At 34.1% G+C, this 23363-nt stretch overlaps 1 protein-coding gene across 7 annotated transcripts in view; it reads left to right on the top strand.

The window, feature by feature from the left end:
• Nucleotides 1-23363, top strand: part of LOC148306280 (rho guanine nucleotide exchange factor 10-like protein) — a 410152-nt gene that overhangs the window by 320272 nt on the left and 66517 nt on the right. For all 7 annotated transcript variants that reach the window (XM_088265303.1, XM_088265304.1, XM_088265305.1 and 4 more), the window contains one exon: nt 14986-15166. In XM_088265303.1, coding sequence (XP_088121429.1) covers nt 14986-15166 — 181 coding nt within the window. The remainder of the gene's footprint in view (nt 1-14985; nt 15167-23363) is intronic.

Raw genomic sequence — 23363 nt, forward strand, 5'->3', positions numbered from 1 at the left:
GTTGTAGTAATACGTAATTGTATTACAGAGGAATACAAACAATGTGAGCTCGTATCTGTTATATTTTATATTGATTTTCTCATTTTTAAAGTCGAGTTGTAGTAAATACATATCACCGGGAGGGAAAGGTTAAGTCAAATTTATGGAATAAGTCTGGGCGCAACTTTTACAAGTCAGTTTTTCCATTTCGGTGCGTTATTTCTACTCACGCGAGTATTTATGTGGTTGTCTTATTTGTCGCCGTTTTATTTACTGTTCAATCCTATTAGGTGTTAAAGTAAACACGAGTTTCCCAGAATAGGCTCCGGTAATAAATATTACGTTACAGTTACTCGATTCATCTTTCTCCAGCGCTCTTCGTAAACAGTAAAATACCGACAACTGCGACGGAATTTACATGTGTCCATATTACTGCAAGTGAAACACACTCACTCCTTCGCAATACGATCGTGTTTCATCCGTACTTGTGGTCGTAAATCGGGTTGTACGTAAGTTAGAAACGTATCGTTAATTATCATATTGTCGAGGTTTTTTATTGATATTTAAACATACGTGTATGGAGGTCTGGGCATTTTAAGGGCTTACGACCAGTCATTGGTTGTTTTAAGTAATCACTATATATGTATATATTATATATACGTTTAACATTCTACCCAAAAATCGTGTGGAGCGATATCCAAAATTCGTGAACAAAAGTGTGGACCCTCTAAATATTGTGAATTATCTTCAAATATTTTGATTCTACTAGGTCGCAACCTAAATTTATTACCTAAATTTTACTACTAAATTTGGCGAGAGTGCCTTTGCTGTTGCGGGACGGATGGCGTGGAATGCTCTTTCACCAGCAGTTAAGAATAGTGAATTACTACTTAATTACTTCAGCCTTCTTCTTGTATCCAGAATTGAACAAAGGCCTCCCTCTTGGACTTCCACAGTTCTCTGTGAAATATTGAATAAATGAGGAATTGCATGAATTTGGAAGAGGCGAAGATTGTTTGCAAAGACAGAGTGGTGTGGCGTTTTATTCTCTCTGCCTCCCTGTTAGTTAGTTAGTTTGAAATAATGAGAGTGGGATGATCTTTGTTAGTTAAATCATTTTCACTATCTCCTTTTCCTAAATTTAGTCACAGCAAAGTGTCCTTGAGGTAGTATTTTAAAAAAATGGCGCTATATGAATTATTAAAATTTATTTTCATAATTTATTATTATATTACTAATTGAATAATGAAATAAAGAATCATGTATATTACAACAATGCAATTTGTAAAACTTTTTCAACCACTTGAAGCTCTGTGTGCGACATTTTAATGAATATTATAATTTACCATCAGCATAACGACATTCTGGAATATAAAATATGTCTTCTTCTCATCCAGTGCAGCCATAAAAAGTGTTTTTCTTCACTTAATCAATCTTCCATTTCTTATTTTATTCCCTTAATTTGTTCATTTTAAGATCCTGTCATGTCACTCTTTGCTTATTGAATTAATGCATCGCTTTTGCTTTACCATTTTAGACTTGAAGCCTTCTTCAAGTATGCCGATCTTTTTATTAAGTTCTGTTTTTTATCATCTGTTTTTTTCATCTCTTCTCATGAGATTTACATTAAATACGCCTGTCAATTAATTGCCTATAAATGGAAATGGTAACGAACCTATTGTTTATACAACAGATTTTAAAATATACATCAGATAAATGTGGATTTCTTGTAATGTTAATATTTATTTATAAATTTACAAGAAAATTACTTATACTTTTTCATCAAACTTGTATACCCTGCAAAAACTTCGTTAACTAATTCTTTCTAACCCTTATCAGCACCCAATGGTGCATAGGGCACTGCATCGTATTGACGCAATGCTATCTTAAACGTTAATTATATGAAGGCAAGGTGATCACTCCTTCGCTTCAGGGACCAGTCCAGAGTAATATTAAATAAATATTGGAGTGTAAAATCTCTAATATTTATTCGCATCCCCCCTGGGAATCGAACCTGGGACCTCCAGCATGGTAGCTTAACACGCTGACCATTACGGACAAAAAATAACTAGTAAAATAAAAATATTAGATAATTTAAATTTAAGGGCTAACTTTTTGACTCTCCATTTTATAATTAAAATGTAACTTTGTTTTTAAATCACTATAGATATTTTATTATAACTTAATTTTAATGTCTACCGGTTTCGAAGCTAACCGCTTCTTTATTAAGACTGATTAATCGCTTACATCGTGTATGCATTTATTAAATTACTTCAATAAGTTTTAATAAGTTATAATTCAAATAAATTAACAGTGATGTTTTTTCTTGATTGCAGAAAGAAGACAGTTTTTTTTCAGGCAATTCTAGTAATGCATAATATATTTTCCACAAACAATAATGAAACCTTGGATAGATATTATTCCTGTAGGCAATTTGTGTTTTCTATACCATATCATATACGTAGATTCTGCATTGCAGCAAATATAGACAAATAAATAGAAGACATGATAAGAAATGTGCTAAACTTATGTGTTTTATTAAAGATCAGTATCATCGCTACTAATTTAATAATTTCATAAAGTTTATATATAATAGTCTTGTCCGCCTCCGTAGTGTAATGGTCAGCACGCTCGGCTACCGTTCTGGAGGTCCCGGGTTCGATTCCCAAGGGGGGTAAAATAAAAATAAGTGATTTTTTCACTGTCATATTTATTCAATATTACCCTGGACTGGTACCTGAAGCGGAGGGCTGATCATCTTTCCTTCATGTGTAAACGATCAAGATAACACTGCGTTTATATGACGCAGTGCCCTATGCACCATTGGGGTGGAGATAAGGGTTTTATTATTTATTCTTATTATATATAATAGTACAACTCTCGTAAATACTACCTTAAGGATACTCACTGTTATCAAAATGGAGAAAAGGGGACACCAACCTAACCATCTTCTAGTGGAACGGAAGATCTGCTGACGATAGTCAGCAGTCCGGGTCCTGTTCCCAACACAGATTAAAATAAAACATATTTTAAGTTAGAAGAAACAAAAATCCACTTTATGTTCATAATAAGCAAGGTGAATAATAATGCAACTTCTCATCTAAAAAAAATGGGTTAAAGAAAATTCTGTATTTGATTTAGTAAAAAAATGTGGATATTTAAATCACTTTTGATAAACTATCAAATTCGATAATGTCTACTGTACAAGGAAAATTTTATTGTTTGAACAAATAAACTTAAATATTTTTCAATTTATATCAAAGAATCTGTAAATTTATTTATCTAAAAATGCCATTTTTCCTTGTGAAAACAATTTTCAACGAAAAGGGAAAATGTTACATGAAATATTCGTTTGATTTATTTTTCTTTTATAATGAAAAATGAATCTATTCATTCAAAGGCATTCACGTTTGATTCGATCAATGGATTCTTTTATAAAAAAATGTCTCAGAAAATGGAATATATCGAATTAGCGTATGAGACAAATTGAATGAAATAAGATGTGTTTCTTTTCCTTTTTGATTTTCTAGGCTCCTAGCACGTATTGTCTTCGACAGTCGAACGTTTACGTTCACCACATACTAGTAACTATCTATTTCAATATATGCGCAACTCTTTTAAGCTCCGTTATATTATTTATTAACGGTTCAAAAATAGTTTTATATGATACAATGAAAAATAGGCCCACTAAATACTAAAATTACTCTTGAATTCAGAAAAAAAGATTTAACTAACTTACTTACCATCAGGTGTAGGCAGAGAGAATAGAACGCTATACCACCCAGTATTTGCAAACATTCTTCGCCTCTTCCACATTCAATCATGTTCTCATACATACCCACCGATTATTTCGACTCCTAGCCCAGCCAATCAAAAAATTATGGAACGTTTAAAAAAATATAATACCTTTTTTTTATTTTTTACCAATTTTAACTTTTAGAAGTCACTTAAATATTAAAGAAGTAAATATTTGATTTCTAAAATCAAATCTATAATATGTAATAAACATGTCTTAACAAAAGTTTTGTATTTTCGCCTAAACGGGGAGATAGTCGACTGTCGAACGAATGACGATGTCTCTCGCGCTAGAAGATGTTTCTCAGACTCGGAATCGATACATTGTATAGGAGTGAGTATGTAGGTTGCAATATGTGAACGTGTACGCAATTTAGTACAACTACAAATCAAGTAGATCTGATTCACTTTAGATTTTATCACTTGACATTTCGAGGACGAAGCTTTACAAGATTGAGATTGATTCGATCGTCTTGTTGTATATGCAATACAAACTCATATGTGTGGTAAAAAGTGACATGACTACTAGAATACATCACTTTTTCACTTCAAATAACATGTAATATATTAATATCAACCATATAAACGATTTGCGTTGATAAATTTATCGAATATAAAGGTTTGAGACTATCATGTTCGATGCCTTGCTGTGTATATCATTATCTTAATATCCAACATAGCTCTTACAAATCCAATAAAGTGCGCTATTATCTAAGGTAAATCCAACATGGCTCTTACAAATCCAATACAGTGCGTCATTATTTAACGATAAATTCAACATAACTCTTACACATCTAATATAGTGCGATACTTAATGATAAATCCAACATGGCTCTTACAAATCCAATACAGTGCGTCATTATTTAAGGATAAATTCAACAACTCTTACAAATCCAATACAGTGCGCCATGATCTAAGGATAAAACCAACATAGCTCTTACAAATACAATACGATGCGCCATTATTTAAGGTTATATCCATCATTGCTCTTACAAATTCAATACTAATCCTATGCGCCAATATCTAAAGATATGGTTTAGTTTTTATAAAAAAAAGTGAATTGACGCTTTATTGACATTAAGAGCACTTTTAAAAACTTTGCTTGCATTAATTACTAAAAACCAGTGTGCTTTTAAAACCATTACAATATTTTCTTTTTAAAATACATTGAAAAAATACTCCTTGTTTTATGACGTTTTATGTTTTACACTGTATTTTATATACTTTTTTTTGCACCAATTTAAAAAAAAGATTACATCTTCTTTTTACCCACCTTTTTTTTTAAATCGTCAAATCGTCAACAAGTCAAGGCATATATAATATTATTTATTACCACTTTCTGTATATACTTAAATATATTTTTTAACTACTCAAATATTATATTTTCCCATCTTTTCTCCCCGAGCGACTAATAACAAACAAAACATCGTACGTTCATATTTCAATTCATTAGTACGTTCGTTTTCAATTTTATTTTAATGTGACTAGAAATTGCATTGACAGATTCATAAATCAAATGCGATGAAAACTTATGGTGTCCCGCAGCGGAACTAACTCACAAAAGGTTTAAAAACCCCCATGAATATTTATAGAATCTTTATTGTAATTAATGGGAAGGTTGACGCTGTAAAAAAAAACCCTTGACTGGTCGACAATGAAGAGATTATGCGTAATTATGCAAATTCCGAGAATGCTTCTACCTTGTACTTAGAAAGTGGAAAATTCTTCTGGAAGTTACTCAGCCTAAGTTAGCAATATGCCTCAATCTCTTCATTTACGAATAGTTTGGGTTCCCGGAAATGATTGAATATCGAAATCACCTTTCCAAATAATGTTTTTTATGATTCTAATAATGGCCTCTTTCAAGTATTTTACATACCTGATTGTGCCAAGTTTTCCTTGGTCTTCTTCTACTTATTTTTCCAACTATATTCGCCTCAAAAATTAGTTTAACCGTTCTTTCCTCACTCATACGTCCCACATGTCAAAACCATCTCAATACACCTTTCTTAATTTTATCGATAACGCTTATCTCAGCCTTGCATTCTTTCCTTATTTGCTAGATATATTGATCAAACTCGAAACAGCGTGCGAGAGTTCACTAGACACCTATGGTGGGATGAGGGAACCTTTTTTTATGAAGCAGATTTTTTTTAAATTACTGGTGAGATTACTTTGTGTTGTGTTTTTTACAACTACGAAAAAAATTTACCTTATTTTTTTCTGTCATACTTCAATATCTTGCCCATTCAACGCTTGGTACTAGGTCATCATCTCCTTGAAACAAAAAAAGTGTGAATTGGATTTTTTCTACAGCGTGATACTTGCACCTCCGGGTATACCACCCGTGGCGCCATTTTGTTTTGCCATCATTACAAGTATCGAATTGGCCAGTCCGAATGTGCTACGTCATCATATCTTGATAACGCTTAATCGATATGTTATTCTGCAGAACGGCTTTAATTAGCTGTTCACTAATTACACACGTCGTGGCAAGTTAGTGACTATCGTATTGGCCTCCTCGGTGCGATTTCCTTGGGGGTACATGTAATTATTATTACGAGTCGAAATGCCAGTGGCGAGCTGAGTTTTTTTTAAAGTTGAAGCTACATACATGTATCATGGGTACTGGCAGAAAACTTCAACTCGAAAATGTGAAATTTTGACCTTATGATGCATATTATAAAGTTTTCATCGTTCTTTAAACTGGCCAAATACAATCATTTATTGTAACTGCAGACAGTTGGTAGAGTTCCATTTTGAATTGTTGGGTAATATATCCAAAATTAAACACGGTTATTGGATTGAATTCTACTTCTATTTACATGAACTTGTATACTTTAATATGTGATGCGTTTCGTCTTATTAAAACGTGTTTGATACTGTCTTAATAAGACATGTGTAAATAAAGTAGAATTCAATCCAATAACCGTGTTTAATTATGGATTTATTTTATTTTTATTTAATTTAAAATACACTAAGAGGTTGGAAATGTTTTAAAGTAAATTCAACCTAAAGTTTAATAGCGGGTATTTTATGCAGGCTAAAAGCTTCCAAGAACAGGTATTCTTCTAATAGGGATTTTAGAATTAACGTTTTTTGCTAATATACCCACGATATTATCTCTCGATAAACGTAAGTCTATTGATTTATCTGTGTTTTTCTTTCGTCGCAAAGCGATTAAATCTAACTGAATTGTGTGTGAAGCCACACGTAATTGCTTTTATAGATGATACACTGCTGGTGAATACGTATGTACTGCCACACATAAAAGTAGTAAGGTACTTCCAGTATTTGCCATATAATATGTGTCTAAAAACCCTTTATGAAATCAAACTCAATTCATCAACTATTCAACTACTGTATTATGGAAGAAAACAAAATCATTTTATGATCAAATTAAAAACGAAGACATAAGAAAGGAATGTTAGGTTGAACTAAGGATTATTGAAAAGATTAAGAAGAGCTCTTTCAGGGGGTATGGACATGTGGAGCGAATGGATAACGAGAGAATGACTAAAAGTACATATATGTGGCAGAAATTCGGCACGATCAATCAGAACCTAAAATCTGGTGGTGTCAAAAGTCTACGTAATCGGAAGGTATGTATGACTAGATGTATGGTTGAGAAGGAAGGGAGGAGTGTATGTCAAGACAGAAGAGTATGGCGTTCCATCCTCTCTGGCAACCCCTGCGGGGAATCGTCGTGATGGTAGTAGTAGTAGTACAAAATATAGCGTGTCGAGAAAAAATTTAAGTAAGGTGACCTCTATATAATTTTGATATCTTTATAACTTGAAGCATTTTACGAAGTACCTAATTAAAACCTCAATATTCTTTAATCTGAATGTTGAAATTAGGAACCATCTCTTTCCTTTCAAGAAAACTTTTCAAATTTAGAAAATCCGATTTAAAAAAACTTATTCTCGATTATTCAGTCGTCCGCGAAAGTAATTATCCAATCACAATCTTCATCCTTAAATCACGAATGGCCGCGGCTCTGTTTTGTGTTGTAAAGCCGCGGTCACACCGATTCTTTCACCGGCCAATAAATCGTAACAGCTGCCCGCGCGTGGGCGTTCTAACGTTCAACGATTCAACTACAGTGAAACCTCTATCTATCGTTCCTCGAATAATCGTTTTCCTGGATGTGTCGTTTCTTTCTTCTATCCCAAATTAATTTCATACTAAACTAAACCGCATCGATCGTTTCTCTATCACCATTCACCGAATTTATCATTCGAATGAAGCTGCATATTTGATACATTTTGTCTGTTTTTTTACATTCTTTTCAATTTTCTTACATTCAACAGCAACGTTTGGGATAGAAACTATCGTAAGCTTGTGTACCGATAGCAGGAGAGGTCGATATTGATGAAAAGAAGCCGCTGCCTGTACCTGCATTTCCAGAAGCATGCACACTCTTTGAAAGAAAACTTTCTACAACGCACATTCAATAACCGATGCTGAAAAAATATAATTTGCAAAGCCGAAAATATACTATTGACTTACGAAAATAAAACAATTTTTTTTTTCAATAAAATTGAGTATTTTTTTTAATTCTATCCAGGTTTGTTTTTTTTTTAAATAAATTCATTTGCACCTGAAACATGCATTCTTCTTAGAATTTTACCCTACGAATGGTTATGCAGATTGGGAGGACGGTATCTTTACTCGGTCGTATCTACTTGCGTATTGACCTCTTAATCCCGCATTCATTGTTTTCCGGCATTCATAGTTTATTTTAATAGGTCCCTTTAAAAAAGGATAGATAGAGGTTTCACTGTATTGCCAATCTCGCATCGTGAAGAGTGTTCCGTTCGTCCGGCCGCACACTGACGGCGATATTATTACCGGCGTGAAGCTCACGCTCCGACGAAGCCGTAATAATAAATCGGACCGCCCAATTAATTGCGTTTTCAAATTGTGATTAAATGGATCGTACCCTTTGACGCCTGCAGTATCGATCTGCTATATTTGCTAATTGCTTTTACGATCGAAGCGGTTTTGCCATCTACGTTTACCTGCGCCTTGAATGGCAAAATTTAAACTTTATCAGTTATACGTATTAGTTATATACGAGTACTTTTTTTAAAATTACCTAACGTCCAAGTGACTCTAAAATCTAGCTACGACTTATGCAACACCGCTTATCACGACCCTACTCAGGCTTCAACATTTTAAGTTTCATAGCCTATGCCTACTCGTGAGTGGATTTACTCTTTATGTTTAAAGTCACTATAATTTCATGTAATTCATGAGTGAAAATTCTAGGCAAAAACACTCGCTACGAGTACATTAAGTTGGTCTCTGTAGTGTAATGATCAGCACGCTCAGCTACCGTAGTGGAGATCCCGGGTTCAATTCCCAGGGAGTTGTGGGTCAAATAAATATAAGTGATTTTTTCACTCTATTATTTGTTCAATATTCCCTGGACTCGTACCAGAAGTGGAGGGCTGATCACGTTGTCGTGTGTGTTAACGCTCAAGTTAATAATAAAAACACTGCGTTTATATGATGCAGTGCCCTATGCACCATCGTGTGTGGAGTAGGGTTTGAAGAAGTTTTACTCAAGTTGTGAAATTACCCATCAAAATTATTTCTTTTTCTCGGGCAGATCAGCCGCTATAGTTACTTTCGTAAGTGGTCTCTAATCACGAATCACATAACATCGTCATTTTAGCTAGAAATCTCTGCATACTACTACCATCTCGCCGTTTCCCCGAAGGGGTAGGCAGAGAGGATGGAACGCCACTCTTTTCTGTCCTGACATACACTCCTCGCCTCCTTCACATCCATACATCTAGTCATACATGCCCTCCGATTACGCAGACTTTTGACACCGCCAGATTTCTCTAAATATCATTAGAAAAATCTGTCGAAATGCCGGTCGAATTTTCTTTCCCGTAATGGAGCAAGTTTTTTGTTCCTCTTTTTCAATATGTTTCTACATCCCTTAGATTTGTACAGCATTCACCCTTTTAGCCTTCTCCGTGTGATTTTCCTTTATTAAGCTCCGGGGTACGATTCCCACTCTCTTATCTCAGTTCTATTTTTATACTACACCTTATTTTTTGCCATGAACAGAGATTGTACTTTTTGTACTTCTTGTTCCTTCTTCCGTTTTTTGCAATAATGTTTGACTTGAAAGAATTTCAAATTGTTTTCCTTTCCGGAACCATTTTAACGGGGTTCCATTATTCGGGAATATTCTTTTAGTTTTGCAATATCTTCTTTATTTTTTTTACATCTCATCAAAGATGAGGAAGAATATGGAAGTCTGGGTATTTACGGGGCTGACGACCGTCATAGGCTGGTTTAAGTGATCACTTTACACACGTGTAACATTCACCAATTCTACCCATTATTGACAAGCACACTACTCAAATCCAAATCTCAAATATGAACCAATTTTGAAACATTATTCTTTGAATCACTAGAACTTCACTAGAGACATCTATTGGTGAGATGAAAATAAGCTTTTTTATTGAGCAGAAACTCTTTTAGTATGTGAGGTCCGAATCCTGGATTACAATCATTCACATGAGAAACGCCAGAAAATATCATTTTCATTTTTATTATTTAAGCTTATAATTTGACCAGATTATTTATTTACAACATTTGTGCTGGACACACTCAAAATGTTGAAAATCTTCTTTATTATTTCGCTTCTCGTTCTTCCTTGAAGCTTCTTCGAAGCGCTCGATAAGTCATTATTGTCAGTTGATATCTCTGTGTGTAATTTCCAAAATGCGTTCCTCTGATTAATTCAATTCGCGTTCCGTTTTGAACAGCCGGACACGCAAGTATCATATCTCGTAAAAGGCTCGAGATACCGAAAGCAATAATGCAATCTCGCATCGCCCCGGAGCGTGTGGCATTCGGTGCATTATAGCATGTGGCTGTGCCTTGAGTTGAGGCTTTTAGCCGAGCCGCGCAATCGCATTCGAGGGGCGTTGTTCCCGTATTCATTAGGTCCGTCTGTTGGCCGATAAGAATTTAGATTTACAGCGACACTGTTTCGTAATCGAACCGAACTCAAACTTGCCGGTTCGTAAAAATATACCGCGTACGAACCGCCTTTATTTATTGGGGAAAACTTGGCCCCAGGTTCGGTAGGGATTGCTCCACATTCGAACATATTCATCCATTTCTCTTAATGTAATCGATAATATTAGAGAGTTTTATATTGCCTCATATGAATAAACGGTCCACGTGGGATTAATGAGACCCATATAAAGCGGTTTTACTTTCTCATTCTCAATAGTTTAGTGCATCTTCAATCATGTCTATACACTATAGACTCGAGTACGTATATTTACATAAAATATGATATTTCACCGAACAGTGTATCGCATATCCGAATTTCCTATGATCTATCTGCAATGTTCGGACATTTTTCTTCGTGTTATACGTTGGCGTGCCATTAATATAAAAATATGATTGCTTTAAATCTTCGCCGTAAATGACATTTATGTTAAATTAAAGAACATTAAATTTCTTCTTTGCCCACAAAGCGTACCACAACTCGGCAGAATCACATGACACAGTTTAGGGTCATCACATAAAAATTTTTTTTTTTTAATTGTAATTTCGTTACATTTTTTATTCTACTTTTATACTACGTTTTTTATGAGTCACACACAAGTCTCCTGAGCAAGTTTGTTGGATTAGCGCGGATCGATAGTCCGATATACTTTTGATTTCGTTTATCTTTCGTTTTCAGGCCAATTACAACATAAAACTAGTTGCAACTTAATTGTCAGACAGCAGCGATCACTGTACATATCGTAGCGAGTAGTTTCGTTTCCAAATTAACAAAAAATATCCAAAAACACATTTTTTCCAACACAGCATACAGTAAAACCTCTCATAAAAAGTATTTCCCATAACAAGCAGAAAAATGTTAAAAAAAATCCTCCCTTGACGAGCCATATTTCACATGACTAGTTACAGAGAGAAGGCAAGACCCTTTTTCACGACATTCACTTGTGAGCCGGGACTTCCGAGCTAGTCAAAACAAAAATTATTGTTTCGCTTAACGAGTAAGATTCTGGAACGAATTATACTCGTTATGAGAGGTTCCACTGAAGTTTCTTTGCCAGGAGTATAAGGAGTATTTATTAATAGCAGAATATAGAATGTTCATTGTATTTTGCTAATAGAAAGCTGATGTGAAGGAACATGAAAATTAATTAAATTAAAAACGTATTTCTTGACACTTCCACTTCTAATTATCTTTCATCGGGAGTAGGGTAGCATCATAATTTCATTGTACTTAAATGTATATATATCTAATAAAATCTCTCTTGACTCTAGCGGCATAATTGCGAGCGTAGAATGTGGATCTTCGTCTCACGTTTCGTATGGCTTCCTCTGCTACCTTTCTACATAATAATATCCACGTTTCAGCTATCTGTGTTCTGTATTAACGCTCATGTATTGTATAGAGTGTCCTAAACTAATAACTAAACCACACACCCCACTCAAGGGGATAAGATACTTAATTACTGACAATGTACATAGATCCCGTACTGCCTTTCATTTGTCATTCGAAGCTTTACACAAGATCTCTATATTGCGTTCTTAGATAAACAAATCTGAATTTTATGCGTAGTACTCGTACTAAAATCTTAGTCGTACAACCATATGAAGCTTTACAATCAACTTTAACTATAATTAAAATGTAACTTTGTTTTAAAATCATTATATATATTTTTTATAACCTAATTATAATGTCTATAGGTTTCGAAGCTAACCGCTTCTTTATCAAGACTGATTATTTCAAGTAAAATAGTATTAATCAGTCTTAATAAAGAAGCGGTTAGCTTTGAAACCGGTAGACATTATAGTTAAGTTATAAAAAAATATTTATAGTGATTTTTAAACAAGGTTACATTTAAATTATAAAATGGAAAATCACAAAGTTAGTGCTCGAAATATAAATTATAACTTTAATTAACTTATTTGAAATTATGTGGTATTTTTTACTTGATTTTCAAGTTTTAAATTATTAGAATCATACTTAATAATGATGTGATACGAAGTCTATGCTGACCCCGTCAAATTATCAGTTTTCATTGTAATTTTTCTATGATAATGTGATATCGTTATGCCATTATTTTACAGTAGACATCGAATATGTCTCCTAAACGAAGAACTATCGCATACAAGTCAATTTCTGAAGTTTTACTCCCGATTCTCTTCCAATTATCGACTATCGAAACGCCGCCTAAGAAATTTCACTTCATAAAGGGAAAATAACAAACCCAACTTGCATAATCATTTTTATGGGATTCGAGTTCACATTAATCGATCCACAAAGTGTGCTATTTTCTCATTGCATAATACCTTCGCGGTGTTTATTATCGCCAATTTATTGATTTACACCGGTTGTGCTTAAATAACTGCACTGGAGTTATAGCTAACCTATTAATTTATCGACTGCAGCTTTGGTCGTGAGATACCGAATGATACAAGATACAAAAAGATTAATGGTTTGGATGTATTCTTTGCTTTACTCGTTTTGCATTCAAAAGCGAGTATGGCGAGAATACCCGAGGCTCTATTACAATCGTATCGCGTGGTAATCGTAAAAACAACATCCTTCCTAAAAAATAGTCACCGAACAGCGAACACTACTGTGACGTTGTTCTCAACCTATTAAAAACATTCAAAAAACAATCGTATGTTAATTTATATTCTCTTCTTATCTTTGTTTCACTCATCAGATCACCAAGCAGCAAAAATTAACAAATAATATCATTCAATCCAATATTTTTTACGTAAAATAACTTCTTTTTTGCGTAATCATGTCAGATCCCTTTGACGTCGACTATCACTTAAAAGTAATTACTAACCTTGTCTTGGGTAGCTCTAAACAGCTCTTCAATGGTTCTGAGCTTCATGCAATCTCGTATATTCCGGAGCCAAGAAATCTGTCTTCTGCTCACACCTCGCTGACCCTCTATTTCGCCTTTTATAACAAGGCGCAATTGCTCGTAATTCTCTCATCTCAGCACATGCCCCAGATAGGAAACCTTGTGGACTTTGATATCAGTCAGCATTGTGTCCCTGCTCTTGCTATTTTTACCAAATTTAGGTTGCTGATCATGTTGGTCCATGGAATGCGTAGCATTCTACGATGTAGCCATTTTTCGGATCCCTCTAATTTGTTCATAGTGCTGATCTTAATGGTCCACGATTCAACTCCGTAAAGAAGTACTGACCAAACATAACACGTAAAATACCAATGGGCCCTATTTAACGGGTCACTGTTCCCACTTGTAACAGGGCTAGCTATTGTTTCGTATAGCTAATGATCGATGATTTATTGATCAATAAAAATTAACAAACGCGTTGGTTTCTAAAATTTTCTTCTCACTCAATAACTCTAAATGTGAGTGGGAGCTCTGGAAGGTAGGTACCGAATACTGCAGTGTGCTTATTTACACTCGTATTTTCAGTTATTACTGACCCAACTTAAATGGACCAAATAAATCTAAAATATAAATGATTTCTGAACGAAATTCTATGTCAGTGTAATATGGTGGTGCTCAGCCTTTCCGAATTTAAAATCGGTATTCATTTAAAAATGACAATTGTTAAATGACTGTTGGGATGTAATTTTCTTTCACATTTTCTTATAATTTTCGCTACTTATTTCATTAAAATTGCTTTGCAAGAGTGATATGTCAGGGAGCCTAGAGCTTCTGTATCTGATCCGGAAATGCGTTTGGCAGCTTTCAATGTAATTGTTAAATGACCGGAAAATTTATCGATGCATTTTCTTACACTTCATCTGATTTATTATTATAAATTTTAAGGACTGGAAGCCTTTGTAACACCAACAATAAATATGTATTTTTTTAATTAATTGTTTTTTCTTGAATGATTTTCGCAGATACTTTGTGGCACATTTTATAAACTTTATAAATAAAACTACTTTGTTTTAACCACTTTTTATTGGTACTTTTCTCCAACCGGTTTCGATAAGAACCTTGTCATTATCAGGGTTAAATATGTACTATGTATGTTTCACCTGATGATGACAAGGTTCTTTTCAAAACCGCTTGGAGAAAAGTAACAATAAAAAGTGTTTGAAAACAAAGTCGTTTTACTTTATTAAGTTTTTAAAGTTTTTTTTTTTGTACCGTGTTTCAGCCGACAATGTTGTGCATCGAGGTTAATTTTCTTCTTCTTTCTCCTCAGATGAGCCCCGTCTGCAGGGCGGCGGCGGCACGGCGGGCTGGGGCGGGGAGAGGGGCGCGGAGGGGCGGCGCTCCCTGCGCGCGCCCCGCCGCGAGCCCCCGCCCCGCGAGGAGTCCTGGGGCTCTGCCAGCGACCGGGACGCCTCGTCCGACGATGAGAACGACAAATCCATTGGATTCCGGTGAGTTTGAACGTGTATTCACCTCATTTAAAGCAACGGTCACCACTATTTGCATTTAAGGGCCTAGGCACTTCGAAACATTTTTATTCTTCTTTTAACCCTTATCCGCACCCAATGGTGCATAAGGCACTGCGTCGTATTGAAGCAGTGTTATTTTTATCACCAACACATGAAGGCAAGGTGATCAGCCCTCCGCCTCAGGTACCAGTGCATGGTAGTATGGGTACATATTAGAGTGAAAAAATCACTTTAATTTATTTGACCCCCCTGGGAATCGAACCCGGGACCTTCATAACGGTAGCCAAGTGTGCCCATTACACTACGGAGGCGGACAAAATATTACAAATATATTTACAAACCTCCCCAACGATCTACCTACACACTTTCAGGATTACAGTACATATACCATAGATGACAAATCTCCTATATAATGTTTTTAAATGATGGTGATCCACGTCTATATTATTCAAAATGTTTAAAGGATTTATGTTCATAAATCTGTTAGAGCAAAACACCCAAACAACAAGGAAACTCGTAATTCATCGTAATATTATCTTTTGTAGCTTACTACCGCAAACCGATGCTGAAATATTTCACTTTGTTTATCGCGAAAAGTCAAAACAGTTTGTACTTTCAGTTTTCAGCAAACCTAAATATTTATTATTATATTACCGCCTACCTTGACCCGATTTTTCAGCAGGGGAAAGGTGTTAATTGAAAAGCTTTTGACGTAAGCTCCAATCTTTGCGTGGGATTACCGTCGCGTACAGCTTCCGGAATTTCAAATGCGTATTACCATATTATTTCCAGGAAACTTTTGCGCTTAAATGTTTATTGTTCTCTTATCTACCCAAAGAGTTACTTTGAGTTTTCACGGATTAGATTAGATTATGAAAATACACCTGTCTGAGAATGGTTTGGTGTATTTTAATATAACATACTAAGATACAAAGTATCTACGAAAAAACATTTTTTCAACAAAAAAAAATAAATTAAAATGATTACCAATAAAACCTGACCACTTTTTATCTCTTTACTTTTTTTTACGTTTATTTACTTATTTAATTATGTTTGTCATTTGATTTGATGATCAGAAAAATACACACACACACACACACACACACACACACACACACACACACACACACACACACACACACACACACACACACACACACACACACTCACTTCTTTATCAGTACTTGTTCTAAAACTTGGGCATAGGTTCATTTCATATTAGTAAAAATGTGAGGAATAATGTTAAGTGTTAAAACGTTTGAAAAACTACAAATATCAGCTTGTACAAAAACTTCAAGTGTGTCGATTTCAGCAATTAATTACGATTTTGAACCTTTCTCAGACTGTAAAAATCGTATCGGTATTCTTTTTTTTTATCAATATACTGTTCTTTTTTTTTTTTTTTTGATATCTCATCAAAGATGAAGAAGAATATGGAAGTCTGGGCATTTACGGGGCTTACGACCGTCATAGGCTGACTTCCATATTCTTCTTATATTCTTCCATATTCCAGACTTCCATATTCTTCTTCATCTTTGATGAGATGTCAAAAAATAATATAAAAATAACTCCTGTAATTGGAGATAATCCAGATTTTGTGAACAAGTATTTGGACACACTCAAAATGTTGTAAATATACTGTTCATTTATTTTTTTAGAAAATTTACAGAACATTAACTTAAATACATTTACAATAAAACAGGTAATTGTAACATTCCAACTACAAAATTTTACATAAATGAGTTAAAAGTAAACAGCAAGAATAAAACATAGCAGAAGTTAAGAAGATTAATAGGTATACTTAGTTTAGAGCTAAAGTAAAAAAAATAATAATAAAAAATGAAAAAAACTTTAACACTTAAAAGATGTACAAGTTTAGAAGAGAAATAAAGTAAAAATAAGTGCTATGTAATAAGTAAAAAAAACGTTACACACATAAAACAGAAAACATACGCAACAGATACGTAGCTATTCATATATTGATACGTAGCATCAATACATAAATACCTCCTGTGTGAACAAACCCAGCGCTATAAACGAAAATTTAGACACGCTTAAAGTATTGTTGCTTAAAATAATTGTAAAAGCAGTCATAGTTTATAAACATAGAAAAATTATATCAAGTATAAGTTTATAGATGTGCCCAATTGTCAACTGTCAAAAAGCGAAATTTTGTGCACTGAATAGAATTAAACTTATTAGTCCTAATCGTGTCCAAAATATAATTTAAGAGCTATTTATTAAATCGTTCCTTGATTAAAGAAAACACTTGTTTTTTACCACTTGAGTTTTATTATAGACTACATGTTTCAGAAGTTAAACTTCCATCATTCAGGTCTGTATAATAACATTATACAGACCTGGATGATGGAAGTTTAACTTCTGAAACATGTAGTCTATAAATCGTTCCTTTATTCGGTTTTTGGATTCATTCGCCTTCCCTAACACTCAAATTCCTAATGCGAAAATCTAGTTCAGTCCCTGCCATGTGTCCTCATTATGGCGTTATGCGCCAAGTAAAGAATGAACTAAATATGCAAATGGAAATGCCCATAAATCCTGATCGTTTGCAGTCATGGCTATTTCACGAAACATCACGCACGGCGTGTCGTAAAGTTCGTAACAATCGGATTGTTTTTCATTCAGAGGAGGAAAAATGCACCTGCGTCCTACAAGCCATACGTTATACTGCAGCCTGTTGCAACGGCTCACCCACTAAGTGTGTCGCGTTAGAGTTATTTATTTTCAACGCACAAGAAGCAAGACTATTGTTTTCCATGATGCTTTTGCACCGCGTTGCTGTTTCGCCAACCTTTCGCAAAGACAAGTCCAAGACTAGAATTAAAGTAACATTTTCTCTCAATATTATTAATATTTAAACCATTTACTTTGTGGTTAGGCATGTTAGTAATATTAGTAGACCATATAACCACTCACCGAAATTTTTATGTCTATCGGCTTCGACACTGGTTGTCCTGACGAAGAGGCGGGCATGTCTCGAAACCGGTAGACATCAAAATCTCGTTGAGTGGTTATATACTAATATTACTAACATTTTTGAAAGAAAATATGAGTAAAAGTAATATTTAACATTTTAAGGACTATATAATACAAATCGATCCACGCCATTCGTTTAAGGTCGTTTTCAGACCCCCGAATATTGAATTAATTAATACTAGTAAAAATCACGATTATATTTTTTATTTAACATTGTTTATATCTATTAAAAATTACTACTAAACACTTAAAATGTCATTATTTCGTCGTTTATCTGTAGTTTTTCTTCCAAAAATGGCGAATTCATATAGTAGCTAAGCTTTAGTGATGTTTTCGAAGTAGTTTTCTCAGTCAAATGCACTATTACAGAATATAACATTCAGTATGTACACTAAGATACGTGTCACTTCTATTACTATAACTTTATTTCCTATAATGAGTTCGCATTTTTGCTCATTTTTGACACGAATTTTTGTCGAGACCACTAAGAACATAAAACAATTGTTTTCATGTTTTAATATACAAGTAGGTTTAGGAAATAACATCGATATTTTTTTTAAATTTTCCATGTTTGTTTATCATAATAATTAAATTGTAAACCTTTGACTGATCGCCTAAAAAGGAATTAATATACTTATTTGACATGATATTAATATCGAAATATACGAGTTTATATTTTTTGTGCCAGTAAAATAAAATGGAAAGATTAGTAGATGCTATTAGACACTTTCTCCGTTATAGAAAAAATATTTGACCAGCACTTTGTTTCATATAAATACTAGTCAATTTTTCTTTTTCATACCTCCGTCTGTATAATCTTTCGTAGTTTATTATCTCTCTAAATGCCACGAGGATCACGATGGCACACTGAGATAAAGCAAACACATTTCCTTCGCGGCTTCGATGGCCAGTTACCGGTTGCTGCCCAACGCAATCACAGAAATATCTCATTATTATACGGTCGTCTTGTTCATAACTCTAATGGATTAATTGCAAGAAACTCGACAGAGTATCATTTAAATTCTACGGCCGCCCATCGTATGGGTGGACCACTTTCGGTTCATGTACGCTGTTCAGTATACACACAAACAGAAACGATGATTATATGGACGTACTATAATTTTCAACTTTTCCACTTACCACCGGTAGCAATATTATACAATTATCATAATAACTTAGATCTTTGAATACTATAATTTATTTGTCTATTTTTTAAATAAATATTTACAATGGCAGCTTATGCTATTTAGCTGTTCATATTTTTTTTACTTCATACCACTAGCGGCAGTTTAGAAAGGCTAAATATAATGCATTGTGTTTTAATTATCTTTTATTGTAATGGGTAATTGGGATTGTGTTTAAAAACCAATAAATTATTTAGCTAAAGAATGATAGCAACATTGTAAATTTCTTTTGATTGCTAGTCTTTCTAGAAAGTGCTAGTGTTAATAATACTGTATTATAAGTCAAGTAGGAGCGTGCGTTCCATCTAGACACAAAGGCAGTGCCTACTCGATTTTTAGGAGTAAAAATAATGTCTTATGACAACAAAAAGAGCAAAATCTCTGACATGGTGCGATTTTTCCCTCAAAAGACTCATCGTTTAATTGATCCGTAATGTAGATCTGCTTTTGACTTCACCATTGAGATATTTTACGAAAATTACGCTAAATAAATTATAATATTGTTATTATAACCCATCACCACTTGCTACCCTGATTTAAAACGTAATAGCTTCATTGCCTCTGACGTCATACAACTCTGACTGGTCACTAAATACACAAACAATGACCGCAACTAATTATATTACACGCAAAGTTATATTTAATTTTTGTTATTAGATATTATTTTTACTGACATTTCTTGATGGCATCCCACTGTAATTATATAAACTGCATCCTGCATTTGTACTTTTGCATCAGTATCAAATAAAGATTCCGGATAATGGTGGAAAACACACGAGTCAAATGATTTTTAGCTTTACCTGTAAAGGTTCTCAAATTATAACCTTAATTTTAAAACTGAGCATAAAAATATTTGCGTAATTTGCAATTAGCATTCAATATGGCTATCGGTTTCTTATTATTTCCATATCGAATTGAAATTATGTCGCTAATCGATATTTTCGTCGCTCGATCTTGGCTTTTCCCTTGTAGTAAAAACTATCGAATTTATCGGCCACAGATGGACCGATAAGTTTAAACACGTATAAATAAATTGGAGTAAAATATTATATCTAGCCATTAATTTGATTTTTGGTTTTTATTATCTCGTTTCACCAAAAGTTGACCGCTTGAAGTCGGTTTTTATTATACGAGTATGTTATGTTCGGCGGTGTATAGTTTAATCTCGGTTTTTGTGATTTATTTATGACCTTTCAAAGCATCAAATTTGACAAGTTTCCATCTGTGCCAGTCGAACGTTGAGTTATGGACTAATTATACGCCTCGAGAGGAGCCTCTCCGTCTACCCTTGCCTTACCACGTGCCTTAGTTTCTACAAATCTTATAATAATAATCGCGTTTTCTTATTTCCATTGTTTGGAACCTGTATTTTATCATAAAGCGATAACCGTCCGCGCTATTTATCTTCGGATACATCAGACTGATTTCAAAGTTTGCTTTCCGAGACATAAAGGCGACTTCTAGACGAGTACGGCAGTCTACCATATCGCATGTGACAATGGCTGTGACATCTGACATTATTTGTAAGAGTGCGTATCAAACACAGGACAATTCATACCTACGAATGTGGCAACCGACAACATATATAGAGCCAGGGCCGCCTTATGGTGTTCAATGGTCAGAGTAGACAGTACTGCACCCATAACAAAGTTCATATTGAAAGACCCAGAGTTGACTCAGTTAAGAATCAGACATTCGACTCTAATTTGACTTAATGGAGAATCAGACATTCAGTTCAGACTCAGATTTGACGCAGTAGAGAATCACACTTTCAGTTCCTTCGTCAACACCTTTGGTTTGGACATAGAAATCACTCTTTAGTCCTCAATCCTCATGTTCTCAGAAGTCCAAAGCCGGTTTGAGTCTGTGTCTGTGTATATCACCCAACCAATGAGTTTTAGGTCAAACAGTGTTCCTGCGACCTGTCTTCGATATCTAGTCTTCTGGACCCCTTAATACCTGACATCCAATTAACGTATCTTGCTCTGTTCCACTACATTTTTCTGTTTGATTGGATGCGACTTTTAAAACACATTTTTTTAAAGTTCTATACAAAGTAAACTTTTCCTTTCCCACTCATTTGGAAGAGAATAGGTCTGAATGTAAAAAAGTTAAGGGGAAATTTCAGATGTGCTTACAGTTCGTCGTTCATCGTAATAATGATGTAAATTGAAAAAGATGTATAATTTTTTGACATCTCATTAAAGATGAAGAAGAATATGGAAGTCTGGGCATTTACGGGGCTGACGACCGTCATAGGCTGTTTTAAGTGATCACTTTACACACGTGTAACATTCACCAATTCTATCCATTATTGACAACCACACTACTCATATTCTTGGAATTTCTATTTATATATGAACCAATTTTGAAACATTGTTCTTGAATCACTATATCTTCCATATTCTTCTTCATCCTTGATGAGATGTCAAAAAATTATATGAAAATTACTCCTATAATTGGAGATAATCCAGATTTGTGAACAAGTATTTGGACACACTCATAATGTTGAAAAATATGTGATTAAGGTTTCAAATAGGCTTTTAAATATTAAAAAAATACCTAAATTACTATTTTTTTATTTATTGGTATTTTTTTTTATTTTATCGTTTTTATTCTTTATTCTTTATTCGATCTTTATTCTTTTCCCTTTTCCTCCCTCCCGACCTTCTTCTAAGTAATTTTACAAATGTAGAATTTTGTAACTGGAGCAGTACAAGTACTTGTTTTGAAATACTCGTACATCCGTATAACTTAAAGTTACTTATCTGTAACATTCCCAAATAAAATGTCAAATAAAATATACATAATTATCATTTGTTTGGTCAAACAAATGTCTCAACACGGCCCTGTGCATAGCTCTCTTCGCCCCATGTTTTGTAATGCACTATTGTTCAATGCGCTTATCCCCGTTTGTTTAATGTTTATTTGTTTTCTAATCCCAGTTTAAACTCACGATTTGCACAGATTAACCGAGAGTCTGAGTTTATCGAACAAATAGAGTTTGGTAAATTGTTAAACGGCGATGGCACAGTGAGATTACAATGCACTAGGCGACACTTTGCATCGAATATGTGGTTACTGATATTGCGATACTGTTTCTCACAGTTCGATTGAAACTCGAGAAATGTTCAATTTTACTGCTTAAGGGGGTATTCGCAAACACACAATTCAATCACCTACCGACCACCGGAGAGGTTGCACGTCTCCTCACACACGATTTTTTTAAATAGTGTGTATTGTTTTTTTTTTACTATATAAGTATGCAGAAAAATATTTTGATATATTTTTTAACTTCTTTACTTTCGATACTCTTTTCTTTTCAAAATCACATAAATATTTTTAAGAAAAATTTAATATGCAAAAACGGTATTTTAAGAAAAATATTATATTCGTAAACTGATCAGGATATTCGATAGCCCGCAACATAATTTTCTTTGTACTCCGGTACCATTGGACGAAATTATTTTTGTTGTTGTTGCTTAAAACGCCGTTTTTGTATCGAAAAAATATGCTTTTATTATAAATAAATATATGATTTGGAAAAGAAAAGACTTATGAAAGGTGAGGAGTTTTAAATATTTTTTTCAATATATTTCCAAAAAATGTGCGCAGAAAACACGCCTGGCTTCTCGCACAGCCGGTCGCATAGTCTATTTATACGTTAGAGTTCTCGCCCTTAAGAAGTATCTCTTTACTTTTTTTGCATTCCACACCAATATTTAACGCTAATCCAGCAGGTACGTCATTCTTCTTGACTTACTTAATATTCGTTTCTAGTAAGCTAAACTGATTTGAAAACGGCGTAATACATCAGTCAAGTAATGCTTTAAGCGTGTTATATTCATGCAAGTACACGTGCATAATAAATTGTAAAGATTTATGTCGTGTTTTCCATAAATCCATAACTTAACGCTATTTGGGCCGTGACGTAGTGGATTGTACATTTATCGTTTGTTTGGGTTTAGCAGCGCTTGTGCGATGCATAAATACGTTAA

The sequence above is a fragment of the Brachycentrus maculatus genome, unplaced genomic scaffold (genome assembly GCF_059751285.1).
Source record: "Brachycentrus maculatus isolate JH-2025_06_01 unplaced genomic scaffold, ASM5975128v1 h1tg000244l, whole genome shotgun sequence".
NCBI lineage: Eukaryota > Metazoa > Arthropoda > Insecta > Trichoptera > Brachycentridae > Brachycentrus > Brachycentrus maculatus.